Source organism: Hyla sarda, chromosome 10 (genome assembly GCF_029499605.1).
Source record: "Hyla sarda isolate aHylSar1 chromosome 10, aHylSar1.hap1, whole genome shotgun sequence".
Lineage (NCBI taxonomy): Eukaryota > Metazoa > Chordata > Amphibia > Anura > Hylidae > Hyla > Hyla sarda.
This window is the reverse complement of record NC_079198.1, coordinates 1,520,227-1,547,912: the sequence shown is the minus strand read 5'-3', so window position 1 is coordinate 1,547,912 and position 27,686 is coordinate 1,520,227. Positions and strand designations below refer to the sequence as shown.

Genomic DNA, 27,686 nt, shown 5'->3' with positions numbered 1-27,686 from the left:
ACTCCCAGCATGCCCTGTCACACAACTACAACTCCCAGCATGCCCTGTCACACAACTACAACTCCCAGCATGCCCTGTCAGCATCAATCATTAGGCTCACATTAGTGATTGCTCAGGGCAGTGTCTCCCAACCATTGTGCCACCAGCTGTTGCAAACGGCTGTCTGGGCATGCTGGGAGTTGTAGTTTTGCAACAGCTGGAGGCACCCTGGTTGGTTAACGCTGCCCTTTTCTCTAGGAGCATTGTATTATATGCATAAGACATGGGTGCAGGATACAAGGAGTGATGCCGCCCCATTAGATACAATCCAGGTGCCCAATAATAAAGAGGCGGAGCTCACACATTATAATGAAATTATTTATACATTTCCAGTTGCGTCTCGTGTTCAGACAAAGTGCATAGAAATGACGCTACAGATGAGGCCGATCCTGTGAAATGTTCTAGCGGAAATAGTTTGGACAGTCGTGGGCGACCAGGTTCCAGGCGTCATCGAAGGCGCTGACCACGGGGGGAAGCAGGGGCCCACCCTCCGCCCCGTCCAGGTTCTGCACCAGCTGCTCCGTACTGGACATCCCCAGGATCACAGCGTCTTCCCGACTCCCCTGAAATGGCAAAATCAGCGCCCAATGAGATCAACGCACGTCTGCCAGAAATATTCTGTGCTGCTGAGGACCCTATGTAACAGTCTGTAGCCTCTCACTTGTATTCCTTAAACATTCTGTACTGCTCTGAACCCTTAAAGGGGTACTCCGCCCTTAGACATCTTATTCCATATCCAAAGGACAGGGGATAAGATGTCTGATCGCGGAGGTCCCGCCGCTGTGGACACCCGCAATCTCAGCTGCAGCAAACTTTGCTCCGTGCCGGATGACTGGCGATCCGGGGCGGAGGCTCATGAAGTCACAGTTGCGCCCCGGTCATGACGTCACGGCCACGCTCCTCAATGCTAGTCTATAGACTTTCATTGAGGGGTCGTAGCCGTGACATCACAAGCAGGGCGCACCATGACACCACGAGCCTCTGGCGCTGAACCAGACACTCTATACGAACGCCGGGTGCAGCACGGAGATCTTGGGGGTCCCAAGCAGCGGAAGCCCCACAGTCAGGCATCTTATCCCCTATCCTTTGGATAGAGGATAAGATGTTTAGGGGCAGAGTACCCCTTTAAACACAGTGCTTCCCAACCACGGTGCCTCCAGCTGTAGCCTTTGGCTGTCCGGTCGTGCTGGTAGTTGCAGTTTGCAGCAGCTGGAGGCACGCTGGTTGGAGAACACCCCAGACAAAGGTAAAGACCGCGCACACACCTGTAGTTTGGAATGGTGATACATCCAGCGGAGAGCAGCGGCCGTCAGACTGGGTCGGTCTTTGCCATACGCCTCCTCCAGCGCCTTCTGCACTCGGTCAATAGCCTGGAAATGATACTTCTTCCAGTATCTGCACAAGGCCAGGACACAAAAGGGTTAACAGAGCCCATAAAGGCACAATCCGGAAAATGCCTGCCCACCCCACGGACCGACCTGTTCCTGTAGGTGTCTGCCCAACTGTTCCCAAAGAACCTGGAGGGCGTCTGCTCCGCCGTATCCTTGTCCTCGTATTTGTATTTGCCGGTCAGAAGCCCCCCTGTAATAAAAAAACACCACCAGTGTAAGAGAGAACCCCGCCAGTGTAAGAGAGAGAGAAAACCCCGCCAATGTAAGAGAGAGAACCCCGCCAGTGTAAGAGAGAGAGAGAACCCCGCCAATATAAGAGAGAGAGAGAGAAAACCCCGCCAGTGTAAGAGAGAGAGAGAGAGAAAACCCCGCCAGTGTAAGAGAGAGAGAGAGAGAGAGAGAAAACCCCGCCAGTGTAAGAGAGAGAGAAAACCCCGCCAATGTAAGAGAGAGAGAGAGAGAGAGAAAACCCCGCCAGTGTAAGAGAGAGAGAGAGAGAGAGAGAAAACCCCGCCAGTGTAAGAGAGAGAGAGAGAGAGAGAGCGAGAGGAGAACCCCGCCAGTGTAAGAGAGAGAGAGAGAGAGAGAGAGAACCCCGCCAGTGTAAGAGAGAGAGAGAGAGAGAGAGAGAGCGAGAGGAGAACCCCGCCAGTGTAAGAGAGAGAGAGAGAGAGAGAGAGAGCGAGAGGAGAACCCCGCCAGTGTAAGAGAGAGAGAGAGAGAGAAAACCCCGCCAGTGTAAGAGAGAGAGAGAGAGCGAGAGGAGAACCCCGCCAGTGTAAGAGAGAGAGAGAGAGAGAAAACCCCGCCAGTGTAAGAGAGAGAGAGAAAACCCCGCCAGTGATAGAGAACCCCGCCAGTGTAAGAGAGAGAGAGAACCCCGCCAATATAAGAGAGAGAGAGAGAAAACCCCGCCAGTGTAAGAGAGAGAACCCCGCCAGTGTAAGAGAGAGAGAGAACCCGGCCAATATAAGAGAGAGAGAGAGAGAGAGAGAGAAAACCCCGCCAGTGTAAGAGAGAGAGAGAGAGAAAACCCCGCCAGTGTAAGAGAGAGAGAAAACCCCGCCAGTGATAGAGAGAGAGAGAGAGAGAGAGAACCCCGCCAGTGATAGAGAGAGAACCCCGCCAGTGTAAGAGAGAGAGAAAACCCCGCCAGTGTAAGAGAGAGAGAGAAAACCCCGCCAGTGTAAGAGAGAGAGAGAACCCCGCCAGTGTAAGAGAGAGAGAGAGGAGAACCCCGCCAGTGTAAGAGAGAGAGAGAGAGAGAGGAGAACCCCGCCAGTGTAAGAGAGAGAGAGAACCCCGCCAATATAAGAGAGAGAGAGAGAGAGAGAGAGAGAAAACCCCGCCAGTGTAAGAGAGAGAGAGAGAGAGAGAGAGAGAGAGAGAGAGAAACCCCGCCAGTGTAAGAGAGAGAGAGAACCCCGCCAGTGTAAGAGAGAGAGAGAGAAGAACCCCGCCAGTGTAAGAGAGAGAGAGAGAGAGGAGAACCCCGCCAGTGTAAGAGAGAGAGAGAGGAGAACCCCGCCAGTGTAAGAGAGAGAGAGAGGAGAACCCCGCCAGTGTAAGAGAGAGAGAGAACCCCGCCAGTGTAAGAGAGAGAGAGAGGAGAACCCCGCCAGTGTAAGAGAGAGAGAGAGAGAGGAGAACCCCGCCAGTGTAAGAGAGAGAGAGAGGAGAACCCCGCCAGTGTAAGAGAGAGAGAGAGAACCCCGCCAGTGTAAGAGAGAGAGAGAGAGAGGAGAACCCCGCCAGTGTAAGAGAGAGAGAGAACCCCGCCAATATAAGAGAGAGAGAGAGAGAGAGAGAGAGAAAACCCCGCCAGTGTAAGAGAGAGAGAGAGAGAGAGAGAGAGAGAGAGAGAGAGAAAACCCCGCCAGTGTAAGAGAGAGAGAGAACCCCGCCAGTGTAAGAGAGAGAGAGAGAGAGGAGAACCCCGCCAGTGTAAGAGAGAGAGAGAGAGAGGAGAACCCCGCCAGTGTAAGAGAGAGAGAGAGAGAGGAGAACCCCGCCAGTGTAAGAGAGAGAGAGAGAGAGGAGAACCCCGCCAGTGTAAGAGAGAGAGAGAGGAGAACCCCGCCAGTGTAAGAGAGACAACACCAACATTGTAAAAGAAAACACTGCCAGTGTAAGAGAGAGAGAGAGAGAGAGAGAGAGAGAGAGAGAGAGAGAGAGAAAACCCCGCCAGTGTAAGAGAGAGAGAGAGAGAGGAGAACCCCGCCAGTGTATGAGAGAGACAACACCAACATTGTAAAACAAAACACTGCCAGTGTAAAAAACAGAGAACACCAAAATAAAAATAAAAAAATAAAAAAACACGACATTGTAAAAGAAGGCTGAAAGAAAGGAAAGTTGGCGGGGGCCTTCTTTATGGCCACTTAGGCTGGGTTCACCCCACGTTTTGTTAAATACGGTTCCCGTATACGGCTGGGAGGAGGGGGGCGGGGCTTAATCACGGCGCCCGCACTCAGCCGTATTCGGGAACCGTATTTAATGTATGTCTATGAGCCGACCGGAGTGAACCGCAGCCTCCGGTCGGCTTCGTTTTCGGCCGTATGCGTTTTCCCGACCGTAGACAAAAAAGCGGTCGACCAAGTTTTTGCCTGCGGTCGGGAAACCGCATACGGCCGAAAACGAAGCCGAACGGAGGCTGCGGTTCACTCCGGTCGGCTCATAGACATACATTAAATACGGGAACCGTATTTAACAAAACGTGGTGTGAACCCGGCCTTACTGGGAATAGAGGACATTTTATTTATACTCTACAGCAAAACCGAACTATAAAGTGGCGCACTCACCTGCCAGCGGATTGTAGGCGTAGAAGCGGATCCCGAGTTGGCGCAGACAGGGGAGGAGCTCCGTCTCCACTTGTCTTGTGGTGGCGTTGTACATACCCTGGAGAGGAATGTGTTTTGTTTACAAAGTGAAAGACGAGAAAATACATAAATATAAATTACATTAATTACAAAACATATTAATAGTATTTCATGCATTATATATACAGTATATATATATATATACACACAAAGATCAAAAAATCATTACACCCTGGGGAAAAACGGTCACATTATAATTAGGGATGTCTCGATAACACTAACCCTATCAGTGGGTAGAGAGACCCCCCAATAGGTCCCCCCCAAGATGAGCAAAATCCCTCTCACCTTCCCTCCGCTCATCATTTACCTCTTTATGATGTCATTGTGCGAGATACAGAAGAAGGTAACAGAGCGGAGGATATAGAGGCGGGAAGGTGGGTGGGCTGTTTAGGAGGGGACATATTGGGGGAAATTGCTTAATGGGGGAATCTACATATTAGAAGGTCTCCTACCTAATTATGTAATTACTTATTATCTGGAGCTTCTACCTAATAAGGCTATATCCTTACCTACATACTAGGGGCTTCTACCTAATAGGGGGATTCCCTACCTACATACTAGGGGCTTCTACCTAATAGGGGGATTCCCTACCTACATACTAGGGGCTTCTACCTATTACAGGGATTCACTACCTAATGGGGGCTTCTACCTAATAAGGCGATACCCTTACCTACATACTAGGGGTTTCTACCTAATAGGGGGATTCCTAACCTACTTACTGAGGGTTTCTACCTAATAGGGGGATTCCCTACCTACATAATAGGGGCTTCTGCCTAATAAGGGGGATTCCCTACCTACATACTAGGGGCTTCTACCTATTACAGGGATTCACTACCTAACTACCTAATGGGGGCTTCCACCTAATAGGGGGATTCCCTACCTACATACTAGGGGCTTCTACCTAATAAGGGGGATTCCCTACCTACATACTAGGGGCTTCTACCTATTACAGGGATTAACTACCTAATGGGGGCTTCTACCTAATAAGGCGATACCCTTACCTACATACTAGGGGCTTCTACCTAATAGGGGGATTCCTAACCTACTTACTGAGGGTTTCTACCTAATAGGGGGATTCCCTACCTACATACTAGGGGCTTCTACCTAATAGGAGGATTCCCTACCTACTTACTGAGGGCTTCTACCTAATAGGAAAGGGGATTTCCTACCTTACTACTTACTGTGGATTCTACCTAATAGGGAGGGGTTTGGGACTCCCTTTCTACCTACCTACTGACCTACTGGGGCATATCTTAATTATGAGTGTCAGTGAGGGCCTGATGTTCGACCATCGCCTAAAGCTTCACCAAGTCTGGAGCCCCCCCTGCTGTCACATGACCTATCTCTATAAAAAGACAAGAAGCGCCCATAGTGCATTAAAGGGTAATATAGCTGAGCCGATGTTATCGGACGCACTTACCCAATAGGTTGTGCAATGTCAGGCACAACACTAAGAAGTATTCCACAATGCAGCCAGTCCCACCACCGCAACGATGTAACAAATGTAGCAAAACCTCCAAACTCCACAAGGACTTGAATCGGCGCAGCATGGATGAGGAGCAGGATAGCTCACTAGGCGGTTTATTAGGAACAACGCGTTTCGATGCCAGGACAGGCGTCTTTTTTCAAGTTCACAACATCTAATGGTCACATAGACATATTTATACAAGCTTAAAACACAACTCAATTAACTTGTACACACATGCCGTAAGTTAATTGAGTTGTGTTTTAAGCTTGTATAAATACAGTGATCCCTCAACTTACAATGGCCTCAACATACAATCGTTTCAACATACAATGGTCTTTTCTGGACCATTGTAACTTGAAACCAGACTCAACATACGATGTACGGATAGTCCAGATCTGTGAAACATGTCACTGGCTGGAAGAAACGACCAATCAGAATGGGCATTCACTGGTAAAACACCTGTATTCCTAAAGTGCATGCACTGAATTCCTGTCTGGTAGCTCCCCCTACAGTACAGGGAGGTATTACATGTTCTGTACTCTTTACCTGTATTACTGAAGTGTATGCACTGACTGGTGTCTGGTAGCGCCCCCTACAGTACAGGGAGGTATTACATGTTCTGTACTCTTTACCTGTATTACTGAAGTGTATGCACTGAATTCCTGTCTGGTAGCGCCCCCTACAGTACAGGGAGGTATTACATGTTCTGTACTCTTTACCTGTATTACTGAAGTGTATGCACTGAATTCCTGTCTGGTAGCGCCCCCTACAGTACAGGGAGGTATTACATGTTCTGTACTACATTTAACCTGTGCCACGGTTAGCTGCTCCTATGGACGCCAGGTGAGGGTGACTCTATTTTACTTTTTTAGGACACTGTGTACTGTACAGGACCCTGAAGAAGCTCCTGTCCTCTACATAGACCAGTGTTTTCCAACATGGGTACCTCCAGCTGTTGCAAAACTACAACTCCCAGCATGCCCGGACAGCCTTTGGCTGTCCGGGCATGCTGTGAGTTGTAGTTTTGCAACAGCTGGAGGCACCCTGGTTGGGAAACACTGTCACAGACAGTGATTACAGCTCCCAGCAGATCTTTATTACTTTTATATGTAAGGATTTGCTTTATCTATATTAGTTATCTACTTATTTATCTTTAATCCTCACTTTTTCCTATTTTTGGATGATATTTTTGGGGCTTCAGAACCAATTAACAGGTTTCCATAGAGGTATGGCCCCAACATACAATGGTTTCAACATACAATGGTCGTCCTGGAACCAATTAATATCGTAACTTGAGGGAGCACTGTATGTCTATGTGACCATTAGATATTGTGAACTTGAAAAAGACGCCTGTCCTGGCGTCGAAACGCGTTGTTCCTAATAAATGGCCTAGTGATCTATCCTGCGCCGATTCAAGTCCTTGTGGAGTTTGGAGGTTTTGCTACATATCTCTGATATCTGCCTCATTGTGTCACCTGGTAGACGGTCGGCAGCACCCAGCTCCTCTCCTTACAGATGCGGTAAATCTCCATCACCTCCCAGGACGCGTAGTTGGACAGACCCAGCTCCTTAAACTTTCCCTACAAGGAAAAAGATCAAACCTGAGAATCCGCAGCTTTAGGCAACTTTCTAATAGGATTTGTGAGTTAGAACGCTTGCTGACAGTGAATGGAAACATTCTGCTCATATCCGGCTATTGTATCCAGTTTACACGCTGCGGTCTCCAGACTGTGGCACATGCTGGGAGTTGTAGTTCCGCAATATCTGGATGCCACTGTGGTGTGTATTTGTTACAATGTGTCAGGACGAGAATGTGAAGGGTAAAGCATGGTGGACAGACCCAAAGGTAAGTGCGTTACCTCCTTGTACAGCTCCTGGCAGGCCTCCAATGTCTCCTCCACCGGGGTCTGGTGGTCGGGCGCATGGAGGTAGAAGATCTGGACGCTGGACATGTTCAGCCGCTGCAGCGAGGTCTCCAGCTGGTCGCGCACGCTCTGCCGTTTCAGGGTCTTCCCTTCCCAGGGGTTGGCTTTAGTCGCCATCTTCACTGCGGGAACCGGAAAGTAGAAGAAGAGGTGGAAATTAGGATTCAGCCATGGAATTAAAGGAGAACTCCAACCAGAAATGTATGATCATGGGGGTCCGACTGCTGGGACCACCGCTAGTCATGTGACCAGGGTCCGGAGCCTCTGACTAGTGGTCAGCCTCACCATGCAGGATCCATGGAGCTGCCAGAGATAGGTGCCGCGCCAGTCAACTCCGCCAGGCCCATAGACAATAAATGGCGGGGTCAGAGAGCTGCTCCGCAGATCCTGGTCACATGACTAGTCAGACCCCCATGATCATGCACTTGTCACCTAATCCTGTACATAAGTGTTAATAGCTGGAATACAAAAGTAATTCCCTAAAATAACACAAGACATAGGAATCACAGCTGAGCGTTACAATTTGTTTTTGATGCTCACGTGTTAAAATAGTGTTTCCCAGCCAGCGAGCCTCCAGCTGTTGCAAAACTACAACTCCCAGTATGCCCGGACAGCCAACGGCTGTCCGGGTATACTGGGAGTTGTAGTTTTGCAACAGCTGGAGGCACGCTGGTTGGGAAACACTGCTCTATACAATGAGCAATGCTGCTCAGGCATGCTGGGAGTTGTAGTTTTGCAACAGCTGGAGGCACACTGGTTGGGAAACAGTGGTTTATACAATGTGCAATGCTTACCAGGCATGCTGGGAGTTGTAGTTTTACAACAGCTGGAGGCACACTTGGTAGGAAACACCGCTCTATACAACGAGCAATGCTGCCCAGGAATGCTGGGAGCTGTAGTTTTGCAACAGATTGAGGCACACTGGTTGGGAAACACTGCTCAATACAATGAGCAATGCTGCCCGTGCATGCTGGGAGTTGTAGTTTTGCAACAGCTGGAGACACCCTCGTTGAAGGTTACTACTCTAGGGAATGAGAGATGCTGACAGGGCATGCTGGGAGTTTTAGTTTTGCAACAGCTGGAGGCCCACTGGTTGGGAAACGCTGGTTTATACAATGAGCAATGCTGCCTAGGCATGCTGGGAGCTGTAGTTTTGCAACAGCTGGAGGCACACTTGTTAGGAAACACTGGTTTATACGATGAGCAATGCTGCCCAGGCATTCTGAGAGTTATAGTTTTGCAACAGCTGGAGGCACACTTGGCAGGAAACCCTGCTCTATAAAACGAGCAATGCTGCCCAGGCATGCTGGGAGTTGTAGTTTTGCAACAGCTGGAGGCACACTGGTTGGGAAACGCTAATTTAAACAATGAGCAATGCTGCCCAGGCATGCTGGGAGTTGTAGTCTTACAACAGCTGGAGGCACACTGGTTGGGAAACGCTGTGTTAAGTGCACAGAGGATTGTCTATATACACCGACAGGTTGGACTTTCAGCCACATTCACTGACAGCAAGCAGAGCTAAGGTGGTCGCACATGGTCAGTTGAACTGCAGTTGGTCTCCACTGTACATGGGGGATTGTGGGTAAGTGTGCGCTCGGTTGCCTAGCAACCACAGAGTCACAGTTCAGAGAAATAACCAGGAAGTGAAAACAGATGACGAGATGCGATGGTCTGCGGCGACCGCTCCGCACTTGGTGTCCGGACTCTGCACTGGTGTGAACTTCGCCCTAGACACCTGCAGAGTTCAGCAGTAGTCAGCGACTATATCACTGGGCGCCTCAAAATTATTACAGATACTAATTGAGTAAACGTACAGCACTCAATACTACAACTCCCAGCATGCCCTGACAGCCAACCCTAAATTGCAGACTTTCAGGTGTGGTTAAACTACAACTCCCAGCATGGCCAGAAAGCCAATGGCTATCCGGGCATGCTGGGAGTTGTAGTTTTGCAACATCCAGAAGTCCATAGTTGGAAAACACTGCGCTATACAATAAAGGGCGCTGTCAGGACATGCTGGGAGTTGTAGTTTTCTTGTTGATAGCATTATGTTCAGTATCATTACTCTATATAATAGGTAGGGCCGTCTGGACATGCTGGGAGTTGTAGTTTTCTTGTAGATAGCATTATGTTCAGTAACAGTGCTCTATATAATAGGTAGGGCTGTCAGGACATGCTGGGAGTTGTAGTTTTCTTGTAGATAGCATTATGTTCAGTATCATTACTCTATATAATAGGTAGGGCTATCAGGACATGCTGGGAGTTGTAGTTTTCTTGTTGATAGCCTTATGTTCAGTATCATTACTCTATATAATAGGTAGGGCTGTCAGGACATGCTGGGAGTTGTAGTTGTGCATCAGCTGGTATATAGGAGAGACTTCATAACAGATCTAAGATACCAGCAATAGAGCACGTGACTGCATCGAGCTGTCAATCATCTCCGCCAACACTAAACCCCGCCCACAGGCCGATCACTGATTGGCTAAAACTAAACCCGAGATGGAGGCCTGACCCGCAGCGATCCCGGAAGTGTCCGTGTTTACCTCCCGCGTCCAGGCCGAGTGTCCCCAGCACCCTCTCGGTCTCCCCGTCCCCGTACATGAAGGCGGTGTCCAGCTCGTCGTGTCCGCGTCTCCGGAACTCCTGCACCGCCGCTCCGCTGGCCTGAGCGTCCATGCGGCGTCCGAACTCCATGGTGCCCAGGACCGTGCGGGGGAGAGGGGACGAAGGAACGGCGGCGGGTGAGCGGGACATGGCGGAGCCGAGCACTGCGACCGGGACCAACCGCCGAGCCGCCCGCAGGGACACTGACAGCATGGCGCATGCGCGGAGGACTTCACCCTCAGGATCATGTGACCTCCGGCCCGACTAACCATTAACTCTTTCTGCACCGGTGTAATGAAGAACACAGTGTCCCAACCGGGATGATTACACCCGAACTACAACACTTCGCTGCATCGGCATGATGGGAGTTGTAGTTTTGCAGCATTTTACTCTCTGGGCAGAAATTGTAGCTTGTATTTTTTTTGTTTCAACATTCGGTGGTCAGGACTGCTGGGAGACCATTGTACTACTGTACCCTAACCTGTTGGCTTCCAGCTACTGCCAAACTACAACTCCCATCATACCTGGCCTCCGGGAATGTTGGGATTTGTAGTTTAGTAACAGCTGGAGGCGCAGTGGTTGGGAAACACTGATTCATCGCCTTTATTTATAATAAAATATATGAAATTCTGCAACTATAGGGGGATTCCTCTTCCAGGCGCACGTCATGTGATCTGTGTCATGTGACCCCCCCTCCTTTATACAGGTGAGGAGCCCCCCCCCCCCCTTATTATACAGGTGAGGAGCCCCCCCCCTTATTATACAGGTGAGGAGCCCCCCCCCTCCATTATACAGGTGAGGAGCCCCCCCCTTATTATACAGGTTAGGAGCCCCCCCCCTCCATTATACAGGTGAGGAGCCCCCCCTCCATTATACAGGTGAGGAGTCCCCCCCCCCCTTATTATACAGGTGAGGAGCCCCCCCCCCCTTATTATACAGGTTAGGAGCCCCCCCCCTCCATTATACAGGTGAGGAGCCCCCCCCCCTTATTATACAGGTGAGGAGCCCCCCCCCTTATTATACAGGTTAGGAGCCCCCCCCCCTCCATTATACAGGTGAGGAGCCCCCCCTCCATTATACAGGTGAGGAGTCCCCCCCCCCCCTTATTATACAGGTGAGGAGCCCCCCCCCTTATTATACAGGTTAGGAGCCCTCCCCCTCCATTATACAGGTGAGGAGCCCCCCCTCCATTATACAGGTGAGGAGTCCCCCCCCCCCCTTATTATACAGGTGAGGAGCCCCCCCCTCCATTATACAGGTGAGGAGCCCCCCGCCCCCCTCCATCATACAGGTGAGGAGTCCCCCCCCCTTATTATACAGGTGAGGAGCCCCCCCCCTCCATTATACAGGTGAGGAGCCCCCCGCCCCCTCCATTATACAGGTGAGGAGTCCCCCCCCTCCATTATACAGGTGAGGAGTCCCCCCCCTCCATTATACAGGTGAGGAGCCCCCCCCCTCCATTATACAGGTGAGGAGCCCCCCCCCCTCCATTATACAGGTGAGGAGCCCCCCGCCCCCCTCCATTATACAGGTGAGGAGTCCCCCCCCTCCATTATACAGGTGAGGAGCCCCCCGCCCCCCTCCATTATACAGGTGAGGAGCCCCCCGCCCCCCTCCATTATACAGGTGAGGAGCCCCCCGCCCCCCTCCATTATACAGGTGAGGAGTCCCCCCCCTCCATTATACAGGTGAGGAGTCCCCCCCCCTCCATTATACAGGTGAGGAGTCCCCCCCCTCCATTATACAGGTGAGGAGCCCCCCCCCCCCTCCATTATACAGGTGAGGAGTCCCCCCCCCTCCATTATACAGGTGAGGAGTCCCCCCCCTCCATTATACAGGTGAGGAGTCCCCCCCCCCTCCATTATACAGGTGAGGAGTCCCCCCCCTCCATTATACAGGTGAGGAGTCGCCCCCCCTCCATTATACAGGTGAGGAGTCGCCCCCCCTCCATTATACAGGTGAGGAGTCGTCCCCCCTCCATTATACAGGTGAGGAGTCCCCCCCCCCTCCATTATACAGGTGAGGAGCCCCCCCCCCCTCCATTATACAGGTGAGGAGTCCCCCCCCCCTCCATTATACAGGTGAGGAGTCCCCCCCCCTCCATTATACAGGTGAGGAGTCCCCCCCCCCTCCTTTATACAGGTGAGGAGCCCCCCCCCTCCATTATACAGGTGAGGAGCCCCCCCCCCCTCCATTATACAGGTGAGGAGTCCCCCCCCCCCTCCATTATACAGGTGAGGAGTCCCCCCCCCCTCCATTATACAGGTGAGGAGTCCCCCCCCCTCCTTTATACAGGTGAGGAGCCCCCCCCCCTCCATTATACAGTTGAGGAGCCCCCCCCCCTCCATTATACAGGTGAGGAGTCCCCCCCCCCCCTCCATTATACAGGTGAGGAGTCCCCCCCCCCTCCATTATACAGGTGAGGAGTCCCCCCCCCTCCATTATACAGGTGAGGAGCCCCCCCCCTCCATTATACAGGTGAGGAGCCCCCCCCCCCTCCATTATACAGGTGAGGAGCCCCCCCCCCTCCATTATACAGGTGAGGAGCCCCCCCCCCCCTCCATTATACAGGTGAGGAGCCCCCCCCCTCCATTATACAGGTGAGGAGTCCCCCCCCCTCCATTATACAGGTGAGGAGTCCCCCCCCCTCCATTATACAGGTGAGGAGTCCCCCCCCCCTCCATTATACAGGTGAGGAGTCCCCCCCCCCTCCATTATACAGGTGAGGAGTCCCCCCCCCCCTCCTTTATACAGGTGAGGAGCCCCCCCCCCTCCATTATACAGGTGAGGAGCCCCCCCCCCTCCATTATACAGGTGAGGAGTCCCCCCCCCCCCTCCATTATACAGGTGAGGAGTCGCCCCCCCTCCATTATACAGGTGAGGAGTCCCCCCCCCTCCATTATACAGGTGAGGAGTCCCCCCCCCTCCATTATACAGGTGAGGAGTCCCCCCCCCCTCCATTATACAGGTGAGGAGTCCCCCCCCCCTCCATTATACAGGTGAGGAGTCCCCCCCCCCCTCCTTTATACAGGTGAGGAGCCCCCCCCCCCTCCATTATACAGGTGAGGAGCCCCCCCCCTCCATTATACAGGTGAGGAGTCCCCCCCCTCCATTATACAGGTGAGGAGTCCCCCCCCCTCCTTTATACAGGTGAGGAGCCCCCCCCCTCCATTATACAGTTGAGGAGCCCCCCCCCCTCCATTATACAGGTGAGGAGTCCCCCCCCCCCCCTCCATTATACAGGTGAGGAGTCCCCCCCCCCTCCATTATACAGGTGAGGAGCCCCCCCCCCCTCCATTATACAGGTGAGGAGCCCCCCCCCCCTCCATTATACAGGTGAGGAGTCCCCCCCCCTCCATTATACAGGTGAGGAGTCCCCCCCCCTCCATTATACAGGTGAGGAGCCCCCCCCCCCTCCATTATACAGGTGAGGAGCCCCCCCCCCCTCCATTATACAGGTGAGGAGCCCCCCCCCCTCCATTATACAGGTGAGGAGCCCCCCCCCTCCATTATACAGGTGAGGAGTCCCCCCCCCTCCATTATACAGGTGAGGAGTCCCCCCCCCTCCATTATACATTTCGCACCATCATCACATTCAGTCCCGGGGTGGGAGGGGCTAGTGGTGAAGTCATGTGACGGTTGCAGGTCATGTGATTACAGGCTGGGTTCCCGGTAGAGAGAGCGGAGCCCGGAGAAGAGGAGAGATCGGTGAGTCCGGGAAGAATACAGGGGCCCGACCGATCACTGAGGGAATACAGGGGCCCCGACCGATCACTGAGAGAATACAGGGGCCCCCGACCGATCACTGAGGGAATACAGGGGCCCCCGACCGATCACTGAGGGAATACAGGGGCCCCCGACCGATCACTGAGGGAATACAGGGGCCCCGACCGATCACTGAGGGAATACAGGGGCCCCGACCGATCACTGAGGGAATACAGGGGCCCCGACCGATCACTGAGAGAATGCAGGGGCCCCGACCGATCACTGAGGGAATGCAGGGGCCCCGACCGATCACTGAGGGAATACAGGGGCCCCGACCGATCACTGAGAGAATACAGGGGCCCCGACCGATCACTGAGGGAATACAGGGGCCCCCGACCGATCACTGAGGGAATACAGGGGCCCCCGACCGATCACTGAGGGAATACAGGGGCCCCCGACCGATCACTGAGGGAATACAGGGGCCCCCGACCGATCACTGAGAGAATACAGGGGCCCCCGACCGATCACTGAGAGAATACAGGGGCCCCCGACCGATCACTGAGGGAATACAGGGGCCCCCGACCGATCACTGAGGGAATACAGGGGCCCCCGACCGATCACTGAGAGAATACAGGGGCCCCCGACCGATCACTGAGGGAATACAGGGGCCCCCGACCGATCACTGAGATAATACAGGGGCCCCGACCGATCACTGAGATAATACAGGGGCCCCGACCGATCACTGAGGGAATACAGGGGCCCCGACCGATCACTGAGGGAATACAGGGGCCCCCGACCGATCACTGAGGGAATACAGGGGCCCCCGACCGATCACTGAGGGAATACAGGGGCCCCCGACCGATCACTGAGGGAATACAGGGGCCCCCGACCGATCACTGAGGGAATACAGGGGCCCCCGACCGATCACTGAGGGAATACAGGGGCCCCCGACCGATCACTGAGGGAATACAGGGGCCCCCGACCGATCACTGAGGGAATACAGGGGCCCCCGACCGATCACTGAGGGAATACAGGGGCCCCGACCGATCACTGAGGGAATACAGGGGCCCCGACCGATCACTGAGGGAATACAGGGGCCCCCGACCGATCACTGAGAGAATACAGGGGCCCCCGACCGATCACTGAGGGAATACAGGGGCCCCGACCGATCACTGAGGGAATACAGGGGCCCCGACCGATCACTGAGGGAATACAGGGGCCCCCGACCGATCACTGAGGGAATACAGGGGCCCCGACTGATCACTGAGGGAATACAGGGGCCCCGACCGATCACTGAGGGAATACATTTGACAGGGCCACAGCAGGGATTATACAGATTCCGGGGCCACAGCAGGGATTATACAGATTCCGGGGCCACATCGGGGATTATACAGGGGCAGATCCGGGGCCACAGCAGGGATTATACAGGGGCAGAGCCGGGGCCCGGACAGGGATTATACAGGGGCAGATCCGGGGCCCGGACAGGGATTATACAGGGGCAGGTCCGGGGCCACATCGGGGATTATACAGGGGCAGGTCCGGGGCCACATCGGGGATTATACAGGGGCAGGTCCGGGGCCCCGGGGGGGTCATCGTTATTTGTCCCTTGTTGTTGTTCTCTGATCTGACGCCTCAGTGTGAACAGGACCTGAGCTCTGCGCCTCCTCCCTCCTCCTGAATCTATAATATTTATCGCAGCGATGGCGACATTCCTGATGTATTACGCAGCGCGCCCGAACCTGACGGCATAGACGTTACCCAGCCGCAGGACTACAAGTCCCAGCAAGTCCTGACAGGTAAAGTTGGAGTTTTGCAGCAGTTGGAGAGTCCATGGCTGTCGGGGCATGCTGGGAGTTGTAGTTTCACAGCAGCTGGAGGGCGCTGCCTTGTTGTGTAGTCCTGGTCCTGCAGGGGGCAACAATGCGCTGGTCTTACAGTGCAGCAGAATTGTGAGTGCAGGGAGGAGTTGTTCTTACAGTGCAGCAGAATTGTGAGCGCAGGGAGCAGTTGGTCTTACAGTGCAGCAGAATTGTGAGTGCAGGGAGGAGTTGTTCTTACAGTGCAGCAGAATTGTGAGTGCAGGGAGCAGTTGGTCTTACAGTGCAGCAGAATTGTGAGCGCAGCTCCTGGTGTGACGATGTGATCACTTCTGCTCTTCTTTTCAGGGCCGCAGCATGTGGGGGCTGCACTATTCCTGGGGTCAGGGGGGTCCCTCCCCACCCAAAAACTTTTCTGACTGCCCCAATGGTACGAGCTGGGTGTGGAACGTGTTCAATGAGTGCGCGGCCGACGGGAGGGACCTCGCCAGCATCTACCTGGGGCTCTTCTCCATCTTCTGTTTCGTGGCGGCTTCCTTCCCGTGAGTATATACCATCAGCACACAGGAGTATATATATATATACCATCAGCACACAGGAGTATATATATATATATACCATCAGCACACAGGAGTATATATATATATATACCATCAGCACACAGGAGTATATATATATACCATCAGCACACAGGAGTATATATATATACCATCAGCACACAGGAGTATATATATATATATACCATCAGCACACAGGAGAATATATATATATACCATCAGCACACAGGAGTATATATATATATATACCATCAGCACACAGGAGTATATATATATATATACCATCAGCACACAGGAGTATATATATATACCATCAGCACACAGGAGTATATATATATACCATCAGCACACAGGAGTATATATATATATACCATCAGCACACAGGAGTATATATATATATATATATACCATCAGCACACAGGAGTATATATATATATATATACCATCAGCACACAGGAGTATATATATATACCATCAGCACACAGGAGTATATATATATATATACCATCAGCACACAGGAGAATATATATATATATACCATCAGCACACAGGAGAATATATATATATACCATCAGCACACAGGAGTATATATATATATATATACCATCAGCACACAGGAGAATATATATATATACCATCAGCACACAGGAGAATATATATATATACCATCAGCACACAGGAGTATATATATATATATATATACCATCAGCACACAGGAGTATATATATATATATATATATATACCATCAGCACACAGGAGTATATATATATATATATATATATACCATCAGCACACAGGAGTATATATATATATATACCATCAGCACACAGGAGTATATATATATATATATACCATCAGCACACAGGAGTATATATATATATATATAATATCAAATAGAAATGAAGAGAGACGGACGACTCACCCAGGGAGCAAAATATTCTTCTTTATTCAGAGCTTGTAGCGTAAAATAACAGCAGGAACGCAGGGCTGTGGGGTGCAACGACCGTATCGCTTCAGACTCATTGGAGGCCGGAAGAAGCTTCAGTCCGAAGCGATACGGTCGTTGCACCCCACAGCCCTGCGTTCCTGCTGACAGACCCCCCTGCGTTCCTGCTGACAGACCCCCCTGCGTTCCTGCTGACAGACCCCCCTGCGTTCCTGCTGACAGACCCCCCTGCGTTCCTGCTGACAGACCCCCCTGCGTTCCTGCTGACAGACCCCCCTGCGTTCCTGCTGACAGACCCCCCTGCGTTCCTGCTGACAGACCCCCCTGCGTTCCTGCTGACAGACCCCCCTGCGTTCCTGCTGACAGACCCCCCTGCGTTCCTGCTGACAGACCCCCCTGCGTTCCTGCTGACAGACCCCCCTGCGTTCCTGCTGACAGACCCCCCTGCGTTCCTGCTGACAGACCCCCCTGCGTTCCTGCTGACAGACCCCCCTGCGTTCCTGCTGACAGACCCCCCTGCGTCGTCCGTCTCTCTTCATTTCTATTTGATATTATATGAAAGACTTTGCTCTATATCAGACGTAGACGCTCCCCACAGCCCCCAGTGCAGCAGGTCACAGCCCCCAGTGCAGCAGGTCACCCCCCCCGGATAGTCCGGACAGGATAACCTGACTTACAGCGGGGTAGACAGTGCCTGGTGCTCCTCTCTTCATTACATATATATATATATACCACATAGTCATCGTTCTGGGGTTTCCACTGACTCATGTGCTGACCTGACGATTCTCTGACCACAGACCCGTGAGATGTCACAATCCTCCTCAACAGTGTTTCCCAACCAGGGGGCCTCCAGCTGTTGCAAAACTACACCTCCCAGCATGCCCGGACAGCCGTTGGCTGTCCGGGCATGCTGGGAGTTGTAGTCTTGCAACAGCTGGAGGCCCCCTGGTTGGGAAACACTACTGCAGAGGCTGCTGTCTCCTCACATGCACATCCTGAGCATTGTGTTAACTCTTTATAGACCTCCCACCTGGGTCATGTGATCCGTTGTCTCCTCTCCACAGACAATACTACCAGTCCTGTAAGACGGGGAACATGGACCGGGCGCTGTCCATCTGGTTCCTGCTGGGGTGGTTGGCCGGGGACTCCTGTAACTTTGTGGGGGCCTTCCTGTCCCACCAGCTGCCCATACAGGTGAGTGTCCCCCCGTATACCCCTATATGACGCACATCATGTGACCTCACCCGCCTCTCTTCTGCAGACGTACACCGCGGTTTATTACGTGCTGGCCGACATCTTCATGCTCTCGCTGTACATGTACTACAAGTACCGGAACCGGGGCCCGAGCGGTGAGTGAACTGCCCTGTAGGGGGCGCCCCATTCCGAATACTGCCCCCCCTCCCATTAGGGGAATGGTGTCGGGCAGAACAATCCCACCTCAACCCGTGGCCCTCCAGCTGTTGCAAAACTACAACTCCCAGCATGCCCTATACCAGTGGTCTTCAAATTGCGGACCTCCAGCTATTCCAGAACTACAACTCCCGGGAGTTATAGTTTTGCAACAGCTGGAGGTCCACAGTTTGGAGACCATTTTCCTATACAATTAGCGATGCAGTCAGGGCATGCTGGGAGTTGTAGTTTTGTAACAGCTGGAGGTGCACAGTTAGAGACCATTGCCCTATAAACAATGCAGTCAGGACATGCTGGGAGTTGTAGTTTTGCAACAGCTGGAGGTCCACAGTTTGGATTCCATTTTCCTATAGAATTAGCGATGCAGTCAGGGCATGCTGGGAGTTGTAGTTTTGCAACAGCTGAAAAGACACAGATAGGAGCTGCACATTTAAAGGGGAACCCTCCCCATAGTGAAGTTCTGCTCATACAAACCAGACCAATCCTTTGATCACATGACTGCGGTGGCCCCCTTTATCCTATAATAACCGCCCTCCTTCCTCCATTCACAGCGGCCCTCAGTATAAACGCGCTCTGCGGCTTCGCTCTGTTCGGTTCCGCCGCGTTCCTGAGCGGTTCAGCTCCGGCTGCAGGAGACGTCTCCACCGTGGTGAGTGCCAGGCGCCTTCTCTCTGCCGAGGACTCGCACAGCGAGGTGAGTGCTGGCTGCAGCCATATCTATTTGTTATATACAGAAAACCAGCGCAAAACAATAGAAATGATTCGGGGACACGAAGCTCCTGACCGCGGCCGCCATCTTGTGTGTTTCAGCCGTTCTCCACCCAGGAGATTATCGGATTTACCATCGGCTCCGTCTCCTCCATGTTCTACCTCTGCTCCCGACTCCCGCAGATCGTCACTAATGTAAGTGCCCGCCCCCCAGAGAAAGCTCCTCCCACAACCTGCCGCAGGACTACAACTCCCAGCATGCCATCACAGCCTTTGCTTGTCAGGACATGGATGTTGTAGCTATATGACAGCTGGAGGGCGGCAGGGTGGGGGCTCATGGGCGAGGGAGGTGTTAACCCCTTAAATACAGAATTATCACTGAATAATGAGACATTTTCCTACTTTCTCAATATATTTAAAGGGGTACTCCGCTGGAAAACATTTTCTTTTAAATCAACTGGTGCCAAAAAGTTAATCAGACTTGTAAATGACTTCTATTTAAAAATATTAATCCTTCCAGTACTTATCAGCTGCTGTAGAATACAGAGGAAATTCTTTTCTTTTTGAATTTCTATACTGTCTGACCACAGTGCTCTCTGCTGACACCTCTGTCCACTTTAGGAACTGTCCAGAGTAGGTGAAAATCCCCATAACAAACATATGCTGCTCTGGAGAGTTCCTGACATGTACAGAGGTGTCAGCAGAGAGCACTGTGGTCAGACTGAAAAGAACGACACAACTTCCTGTGGAGCATTTGAAGAGGAATATTGGGGGAAACTACTTAAAGGGGTACTCCGGTGAAAAACTTTTTTTTTAATCAACTGGTGCCAGAAAGTTGTAAATTACAGATTTGTAAATTACTTCTATTAAAAAATCTTAATCCTTCCTGTACTTATTAGATGCTGAATACTACAGCGGAAATTCTTTTCTTTTTGAAACACAGAGCTCTCTGCTGACATCACGAGCACAGTGCTCTCTGCTGACATCTCTGTCCATTTTAGGAACTGTCCAGAGCAGCATAGGTTTGCTATGGGGATTTCCTTTTACTCTGGACAGTTCCTAAAATGGACAGAGATGTCAGCAGAGAGCACTGTGCTCGTGATGTCAGCAGAGAGCTCTGTGTTTCAAACTGAAAAGAATTTCCACTGTAGTATTCAGCAGCTAATAAGTACAGGAAGGATTAAGATTTTTTTTTATAGAAATAATTTACAAATCTGTTTAACTTTCTGGCACCAGTTGATAAAAAAAATAAAAAAAAAAAAAAAATTCTTCATGGAGTACCCCTTTAATGGGGGCTTCTATCTAATAGGAGGTACTGCTGGGAGTTGTAGTTTTGCAACAGCTGGAGGCCCCCTGTTAACCTGTCTCTTTGGTGAATGCAGTTCCGGCGGAGATCCACGGAGGGGCTGGCGCTGTCGCTCTTCTTTATGGTCATATTGGGGAACCTGACGTACGGCCTGAGCGTCCTCCTGAAGAACCCCGACCGGGACCAGTCCGAAGCCGACTACATCGAACACCACCTGCCCTGGCTGATCGGGAGTCTGGGGGTCATGAGTCTGGACCTCGTTGTATCCTTTAGTCCGTCTGGTGGGCACCGGGGTGAACCCCATTGTGGTGCTGCAAAACACAATCCCCTATAACAGTGGTCTCCAACCTGCGGACCTCCAGATGTTGCAAAACTACAACTCCCAGCATGCCCGGACAGCCAACGGCTGTCCGGGCATGCTGGGAGTTGTAGTTTTGCAACATCTGGAGGTCCGCAGGTTGGAGACCACTGCCCTATAAGACTCTTCAGAAGAAATCAGGTTTATTATAAGAAGTTATATCTTTTATAATGAAGGCCGCAGTCTGGGTCACTAAGGGTTACAAGTCAGGATGAAATAGAAAAGTAGCCGTACTCACCTCTCCCATCCCCCACTTAGTGCTGGATCCACCCGGTCAGAACGAATCCAGCGACACCAGATGTTCTCACGACAAGTGCAGATATGGGCGTCGAAAAGTGGTGATACTTTAAATCCGTCCGCTCTAGTGTCAAGGGGGTGGGGCTGGGCTGCAGAAGACACGCCTCTTCCCTCCCCCACCCCTCCCTGCCTTGGTTGACTGATGTACAGGGCTGGTCTTCCAGCAATGAGATGTGCATGTCAATCAGACATGGCAGGGAGGAGGCGTGTCTCCTGTGGCTCAGCACCGCCTCCTTGACACTTGACTTCAATGGGGGCATGACCTTAAAGGGGTACTCCGGTGAAGACCTTTTTTCTTTTAAATCAACTGGTGGCAGAAAGTTAAACATATTTGTAAATTACTTCTATTAAAAAATCTTAATCCTTCCTGTACTTATTAGCTTCTGAATACTACAGAAGAAATTCTCTTTTTGGAATGCTCTCTGATGACATCACGACCACAGTTGTCTCTGCTGACGTTATTATAATAATAATAACACTTTATTTATTGTTGTCCTTAGTGGGATTTGAACCCAAGTCCCCAGCACTGCAAGGCAGCAGTGCTAACCACTGAGCCACCATGCTGCCCTTAGCATGCATCTGCTATGCATGGTTGCTAAAATGGACAGAGATGTCAGCAGAGAGCACTGTGCTTGTGATGTCAGCAGAGAGCACTGTGCTCGTGATGTCAGCAGAGAGCACTGTGCTCGTGATGTCATCAGTGGTCCAAAAAGAAAAGAATTTCCAAAAAACGTAACTTTTTTCTGTTCACCGCATTCACTTTGAGTATATAATGTAATATCTCTCTGAATTATTATTTATATTTTTTATTATTGGGATTTTAGAACAACTTTAACCTCATTTGGGCCTTAAGGACTCAGACAATCTTATTTTTAAGTTTTCGTTTTTTCCTCCTCGCCTTCAAAAAATCATAACTCTTTTATATTTTCATCCACAGACTAGTATGAGGCTTGTTTTTTGCGCGACCAGTTGTCCGTTGTAATGCCATCACTCACTTTACCATTAAATGTATGGCGCAGCAAAAAAAATACTATTTGTGGGGAAATTAAAAAGAAAACCGCAATAAGGAATATTTTGGAAGGTTTCGTTTTCACGCCGTACAATTTACGGTAAACATGACATGTGTTCTTTATTCTTTGGGTCAATACGATTAAAATGATACCCATGATAAGACTTTTCTATTACTGTTGCGCTTAAAAAAAATCGCAAGTTTTTTAACCAAATTAGTGCGTTTAAAATCCCCCTATTTATAAGACCTATCATTTTCATTTTTCCGTATAAGCGGCGGTATGAGGGCTCCTGTTTTGCGAAGTGATCTGTACTTTTTATTGATAACATATTTGCATATATAAAACATTTAATGAATTTATCAAAAAAATTTTATATATAAAATGTTATAAAAATGCATCAATTTTGGACTTTTTTATTTTAATTACGTTCACGCCGCTCACCGTACAGTATCATTATATTTTAATAGTTCCAATATTTCCACCCACACAGCGATACCAAATGTTTATTAAATTTTTTTCATTTATTTTTTTACACTTTTTGGGGGTGAAATGGGCAAAATGGGACAATTTACATTTTTAATGGGGGAATTTTTTTTTTTAAATATTGTTTTATTTATATCAATCAGTTGATGGCAAATACTGTTCAGTGTTATGTATAGGACATAGCACTGATCAGTATTATCAGTCATCTTCTGCTCAATCGCAGACCAGAGCAGAAGACTCATGGAAGGCAGCAGAGGCAGGTGAGGGGACCTCCGGATGCCGTTCTGGACGATCGGATCGCCGCGGCAGCTTCGCTGGCGATCCGGTTATCCATTTTGGTGACCGCAGCGCTGCAGATGCCGTGATCTGTATTGATCACGGCATCTGAGGGGTTAATGGTGGACATCCGCACGATCGCGGATGTCCACCATTACCGGCGGGTCCCTGGCTGCTGATAGCAGCGGGCACCGGCCGCGCATTAAGAGCGCATTGCTCCGTTGCTCGCGTTTATGTATAGGACGTAGATGTACGTCCTGGTGCATTAAGTACCAGTTCACCAGGTCGTACATTTACGTCCTGCGGCGTTAAGGGGTTATTAAAAAAAAAAAAAGTGCAACATTTAAGAATTTTTTTTTTGTTGTTTTTTATTGGTTTGTTGCTCTGGGGCATGTCTACAAGCTCTGCCCCTAGTATAGCCCCGCCCCTGAGGAGCCACACGGCACTGTTAACCTTCACAGCAGCTTCCGGTCACCACTACGACTCCCATCATGCTTACTTTCCTGAATCCTGAGCAGATAATCTTCCAATTTTTCGTGTTCAGCGCAAAAGGCTCCACCAACGCTGAGGCAGAAGAACAAGAACCGCTGATGCATTCCGCCTAGAAGACCGGACCAACTCCGTGTTTACACAAGAGGAAGATACGCTGAGGAGGGCGACCCTACAGGATTAAAGTCTTCCGTGACGCCTTCCTCACCCCACAGGACTTTATGAAGCGATTGACCGGGGACGTCCTCTAAGTACGGCGAGTCTGAGTGCAACGTTTTATGGGATTTTAAATAAGGCACTGTCACTTTAAAAAAAAAAAAAAAAGACATTTTTAGAGTTTCCTATCTAGTGTGTCTCCAGCTGTTGCAAAACTACAACTCCCAGCATGCCCGGACAGCCTTTGGCTGTCCGGGCATGCTGGGAGTTGTAGTTTTGCAACAGCTGGAGACACACTGGATAGGAAACACGGTCCCAAAAAAATTCTTTTAAGTGACAGGAACATTTTAAGGGAATTTCTTTAACTTTATTCTAGATATTTTATAACAATTTATTATAAATTTATATTTTTTAATCTTTTATGGGTCGGGATCTCGACCTCTGAGGTCGCACGAGGGATGTTTAGATTAGAATATCATTTTGTTATGTGCAGAGGCGCCGGTTACTTTACGGCTGTTCTCCATTTGCTGCAAAACTGCAACCCCCATCATGTGCCTGGACGGCCTTTGGCTGGGAGTTGTAGTTCTGCGGCACCAGGAGAGCCCGAGGATGCAGAACACTACGCTCGATGTATTTATAACACCAGGATCCGTCGTGTTCAGGGATTAAACCTTAATAAAAAGTCACCGTTATCACTGAGTCTTGTGTGATGTCGCGGGGGAGAAAGGAAATGGCTCATCTGCGCCCGTAAACGAAAAAGTTAATAATATTCCAAGAAAAAAGAAAAATTTGAAGATCAGGAAACATGAAAAAATTAAAGGTTTTCATATTTACCTGTTGTAACCACTAGAGGGAGCTCCAGCGTTTTACATCAACCATGTAACATGGCGACTGCATAAGGGTCTGTTCTGTCCCCATCGCTGGGACCTCGTCACCTCCAGCACCCCCTCCAGCACCGCGCCTGTAACACCATGGAGGGGGAGGTGTATCATCACATGCTGCTCCAGAGGACGCCATGTTATGGATGGGGGCGCCGTTCAGCCAGCACATGGGAGAGCAGTATAGGAGTCATTCCCCTTAGTCCTCCCTCCAGGGGGTAATATATACAGGGGCCAAACTACCTACAGGGGGTAATATATACAGGGGCCAAACTACCTACGGGGGGGGGGGGGGGGGGGGGGGGGGGTCTTACAGCAAGGACTATATAGTGAAAATTCAACAACAAAAACACACCCTGACAAGCCACGCCCACAATAAACTTTCGCTGTATAAGACAAATTGACCCTAGAAAATATTCTTCCAGACTCCATTGCCCCCTCCAGACTCCTCTGTCCTCCTCCCTCCAGACCCCTCTGTCCTCCTCCCTCCAGACCCAGCTGTCCTCCTCCCTCCAGACCCAGCTGTCCTCCTCCCTCCAGACCCAGCTGTCCTCCTCCCTCCAGACCCAGCTGTCCCCTCCCTCCAGACTCCTCTGTCCCCCTCATCCCTCCCTCCAGACTCCTCTGTCCTCCTCCCTCCAGACCCCTCTGTCCTCCTCCCTCCAGACCCCTCTGTCCTCCTCCCTCCAGACCCCTCTGTCCTCCTCCCTCCAGACCCCTCTGTCCTCCTCCCTCCAGACCCCTCTGTCCTCCTCCCTCCAGACCCCTCTGTCCTCCTCCCTCCAGACCCAGCTGTCCCCTCCCTCCAGACTCCTCTGTCCCCCTCATCCCTCCCTCCAGACTCCTCTGTCCTCCCTCCAGACTCCTGTCGTCCTCCTCCCTCCAGACTCCTGTCGTCCTCCTCCCTCCAGACTCCTCTGTCCCCCTCATCCCTCCCTCCAGACTCCTCTGTCCTCCCTCCAGACTCCTGTCGTCCTCCTCCCTCCAGACTCCTGTCGTCCTCCTCCCTCCAGACTCCTGTCGTCCTCCTCCCTCCAGACTCCTGTCGTCCTCCTCCCTCCAGACTCTTCTGTCCTCCAGACTCTTCTGTCCTCCTCCCTCCAAACCCCTTTCCCCTCCCTCCAGTCCCCTCTGTCGTCCTCCCTCCAGTCCCCTCTGTCCTCCTCCCTCCAGACCCCTCTGTCCTCCTCCCTCCAGACCCCTCTGTCCTCCTCCCTCCAAACCCCTCTGTCCTCCTCCCTCCAAACCCCTTTCCCATCCATCCAGACTCCTCTGTCCCCTCCTCCTCCAGACCCAGCTGTCCCCTCCCTCCCGATCCCGCTGTCGTCCTCATCCCTCCCTCCCCTTCAGACGCCGCCGACTCCTCTGTCCTCCCTCCCTCCAGACTCCTCTGTCCTCCCTCCCTCCAGACTCCTCTGTCCTCCCTCCCTCCAGACTCCTCTGTCCTCCCTCCCTCCAGACTCCTCTGTCCTCCCTCCCCCCAGACTCCTCTGTCCTCCCTCCCCCCAGACTCCTCTGTCCTCCCTCCCACCAGACTCCTCTGTCCTCCCTCCCCCCAGACTCCTCTGTCCTCCCTCCCCCCAGACTCCTCTGTCCTCCCTCCCTCCACCAGAGTCTTCTGTTCCCTCATCTTCCCGCAGGGAATCGTCTCCAATGATAGAAACATCGGGGGAGATTTATCAAATCCCGTCCAGAGGAAAGTTTCCCAGTTGTCCATTGCAACCAATCAGATCGCTTCTTTCCGTTTTCAGAGGCCTTTTCAAAAATGAAAGCAGCGATCTGATTGGTTGCTATGGGCAACTGCACCACCTTTCCTCTGCGCAGGTTTTCATAAATCTCCACAGGAAATAATTACCTGGTTGCAGGGGGTCCGCGCCCTCTCGGACCACCCGTCATCTTCACACTGGGGCTCAACGCTCCTCGAGCTGACAGCAGCCGCGTCCTGTGACTGGGCGAGATCTGCAGCGTGTGACGTACCCTTAAGGCAGTGTTTACCAACTAGGGTGCCTCCAGCTGTTGCAAAACTACAACTCTCAGCATGCCCGGACAGCCTTCGGCTGTCCGGGCATGCTGGGAGTTGTAGTTTTGCAACAGCTGGAGGCACCCTAGTTAGAAAACCTTGTGACAATCCCGTACAAGCATTTAACCATCAGGTGGCAGCAGTGAGACGTGACCTTGCAGCTCTGGATGTGACTGGAGGAGAACAGATAAACCATAACCCGGGGCGGATATTTATAATCATTTTATTGTTAGTACAGGAAGGCTCATATAGAAGACTTAAAGCTTTACAAAAAATATATATATAACAAATCAAAAAAAAATAAACATACCCTACGCATTCCCCAGACAGTCACCAGGAAAAATCAGAATCGGGGGCAAAAGTCGGGGGAGGGGGGGCAGAAGTCGGGGGCCACGGGGATCCCATGATGAAAACATCAAAGTCTCTTCTCCCGCCCTCCAGGACAGATCCGTCTATTCTCCCATAGGAGGTAACCATTGGTGGCGCTGCGGAGGGCGGAGCCGGGTGTGCGGCGGTATATAACACGGGGGAGGGGAAAAAAAGGACCCCGGACTGTGACGGGTTCATACAGGAGCAGACGGTGCTGAATATGTAAGTGATGCAGACACAGATGAGGGGCGACGGACGGCCGGGAAGGGGCAAAAAAAATTAACATAAAAAAACGGAGCCTGACTGAGGGGGGGCCGGGGGGGGGGGGGACATAAGAAATGAAAAGGGGGGAGGGGGACGTTTAACTTTGCTGCTTTCTCTTCAGAGCCTCCATTAAGTCGTTCTTCAAAGCCTCCTGTTTCGATTTGTCTGCTAACGTCTGGACGGACCTGCAGGGGGCGAGAGAGAGGGAGAGGGTGAGCGGGCGACGGGGAAAGACTGGACCGGGGGGCTGAGACCATTGTACTGCCCACTGACTACTATAGAGACCACACAATGCATCACCTACAGGGGGCGCCATAGGCCATACAGGAGTCC

General features: G+C 51.3%; 3 protein-coding genes across 4 annotated transcripts in view; 1 reads left to right on the top strand and 2 right to left on the bottom strand.

Moving 5' to 3' along the window:
• Positions 1–343: 343 nt before the first annotated feature.
• On the bottom strand, positions 344–10,751 carry LOC130293404 (aflatoxin B1 aldehyde reductase member 2-like). The gene is made up of 7 exons (XM_056542044.1): positions 10,243–10,751; positions 7,634–7,821; positions 7,250–7,354; positions 4,229–4,325; positions 1,518–1,620; positions 1,305–1,434; positions 344–602 (listed from the first exon to the last, which is right to left on the bottom strand). The coding sequence occupies exons 1-7, from the start codon at positions 10,514–10,516 to the stop codon at positions 441–443; spliced, it is 1,059 nt and encodes a 352-aa protein (XP_056398019.1). The 5' UTR covers positions 10,517–10,751; the 3' UTR covers positions 344–440.
• A 3,186-nt stretch (positions 10,752–13,937) lies between these two features.
• SLC66A1 (solute carrier family 66 member 1) lies at positions 13,938–24,054 on the top strand. 2 transcript variants are annotated; one of them, XM_056542042.1, is made up of 9 exons: positions 13,955–14,011; positions 15,707–15,804; positions 16,174–16,367; positions 18,394–18,523; positions 18,591–18,678; positions 19,291–19,433; positions 19,550–19,642; positions 20,830–21,015; positions 23,696–24,054. In XM_056542042.1, exons 3-9 carry the CDS (start codon positions 16,183–16,185, stop codon positions 23,780–23,782), a joined length of 912 nt encoding a protein of 303 aa, XP_056398017.1. In that variant the 5' UTR covers positions 13,955–14,011; positions 15,707–15,804; positions 16,174–16,182; the 3' UTR covers positions 23,783–24,054. The 2 variants fall into 2 exon arrangements, with proteins under 2 accessions (XP_056398018.1, XP_056398017.1); XM_056542043.1 differs by lacking the exon at positions 15,707–15,804 and having other exon boundaries at positions 13,938–14,011.
• Positions 24,055–26,927: 2,873 nt separating this feature from the next.
• Positions 26,928–27,686, bottom strand: part of CAPZB (capping actin protein of muscle Z-line subunit beta) — a 56,025-nt gene continuing 55,266 nt past the window's right edge. Inside the window, exon 9 of the mRNA XM_056542041.1 lies at positions 26,928–27,538. Coding sequence (XP_056398016.1) covers positions 27,451–27,538 — 88 coding nt within the window. The 3' untranslated portion in view covers positions 26,928–27,450. The remainder of the gene's footprint in view (positions 27,539–27,686) is intronic.

What these genes read in the sequence shown, in the direction of transcription:
- LOC130293404 (XM_056542044.1), bottom strand. Translation starts at nt 10,516, where the DNA reads ATGCTGTCAGTGTCCCTGCGGGCGGCTCGGCGGTTGGTCCCGGTCGCA. An exon ending in TGCTGCCGACCGTCTACCAG is followed by an intron (nt 4,326 to 7,249) that starts GTGACACAATGA and finishes ATTCCTCTCCAG; the next exon opens with GGTATGTACAACGCCACCAC. An exon ending in GCAGACACCTACAGGAACAG is followed by an intron (nt 1,435 to 1,517) that starts GTCGGTCCGTGG and finishes GGCCTTGTGCAG; the next exon opens with ATACTGGAAGAAGTATCATT.
- SLC66A1 (XM_056542043.1), top strand. Translation starts at nt 16,183, where the DNA reads ATGTGGGGGCTGCACTATTCCTGGGGTCAGGGGGGTCCCTCCCCACCC. An exon ending in CCGGAACCGGGGCCCGAGCG is followed by an intron (nt 18,679 to 19,290) that starts GTGAGTGAACTG and finishes CTCCATTCACAG; the next exon opens with CGGCCCTCAGTATAAACGCG. An exon ending in TCATGAGTCTGGACCTCGTT is followed by an intron (nt 21,016 to 23,695) that starts GTATCCTTTAGT and finishes AATCCTGAGCAG; the next exon opens with ATAATCTTCCAATTTTTCGT.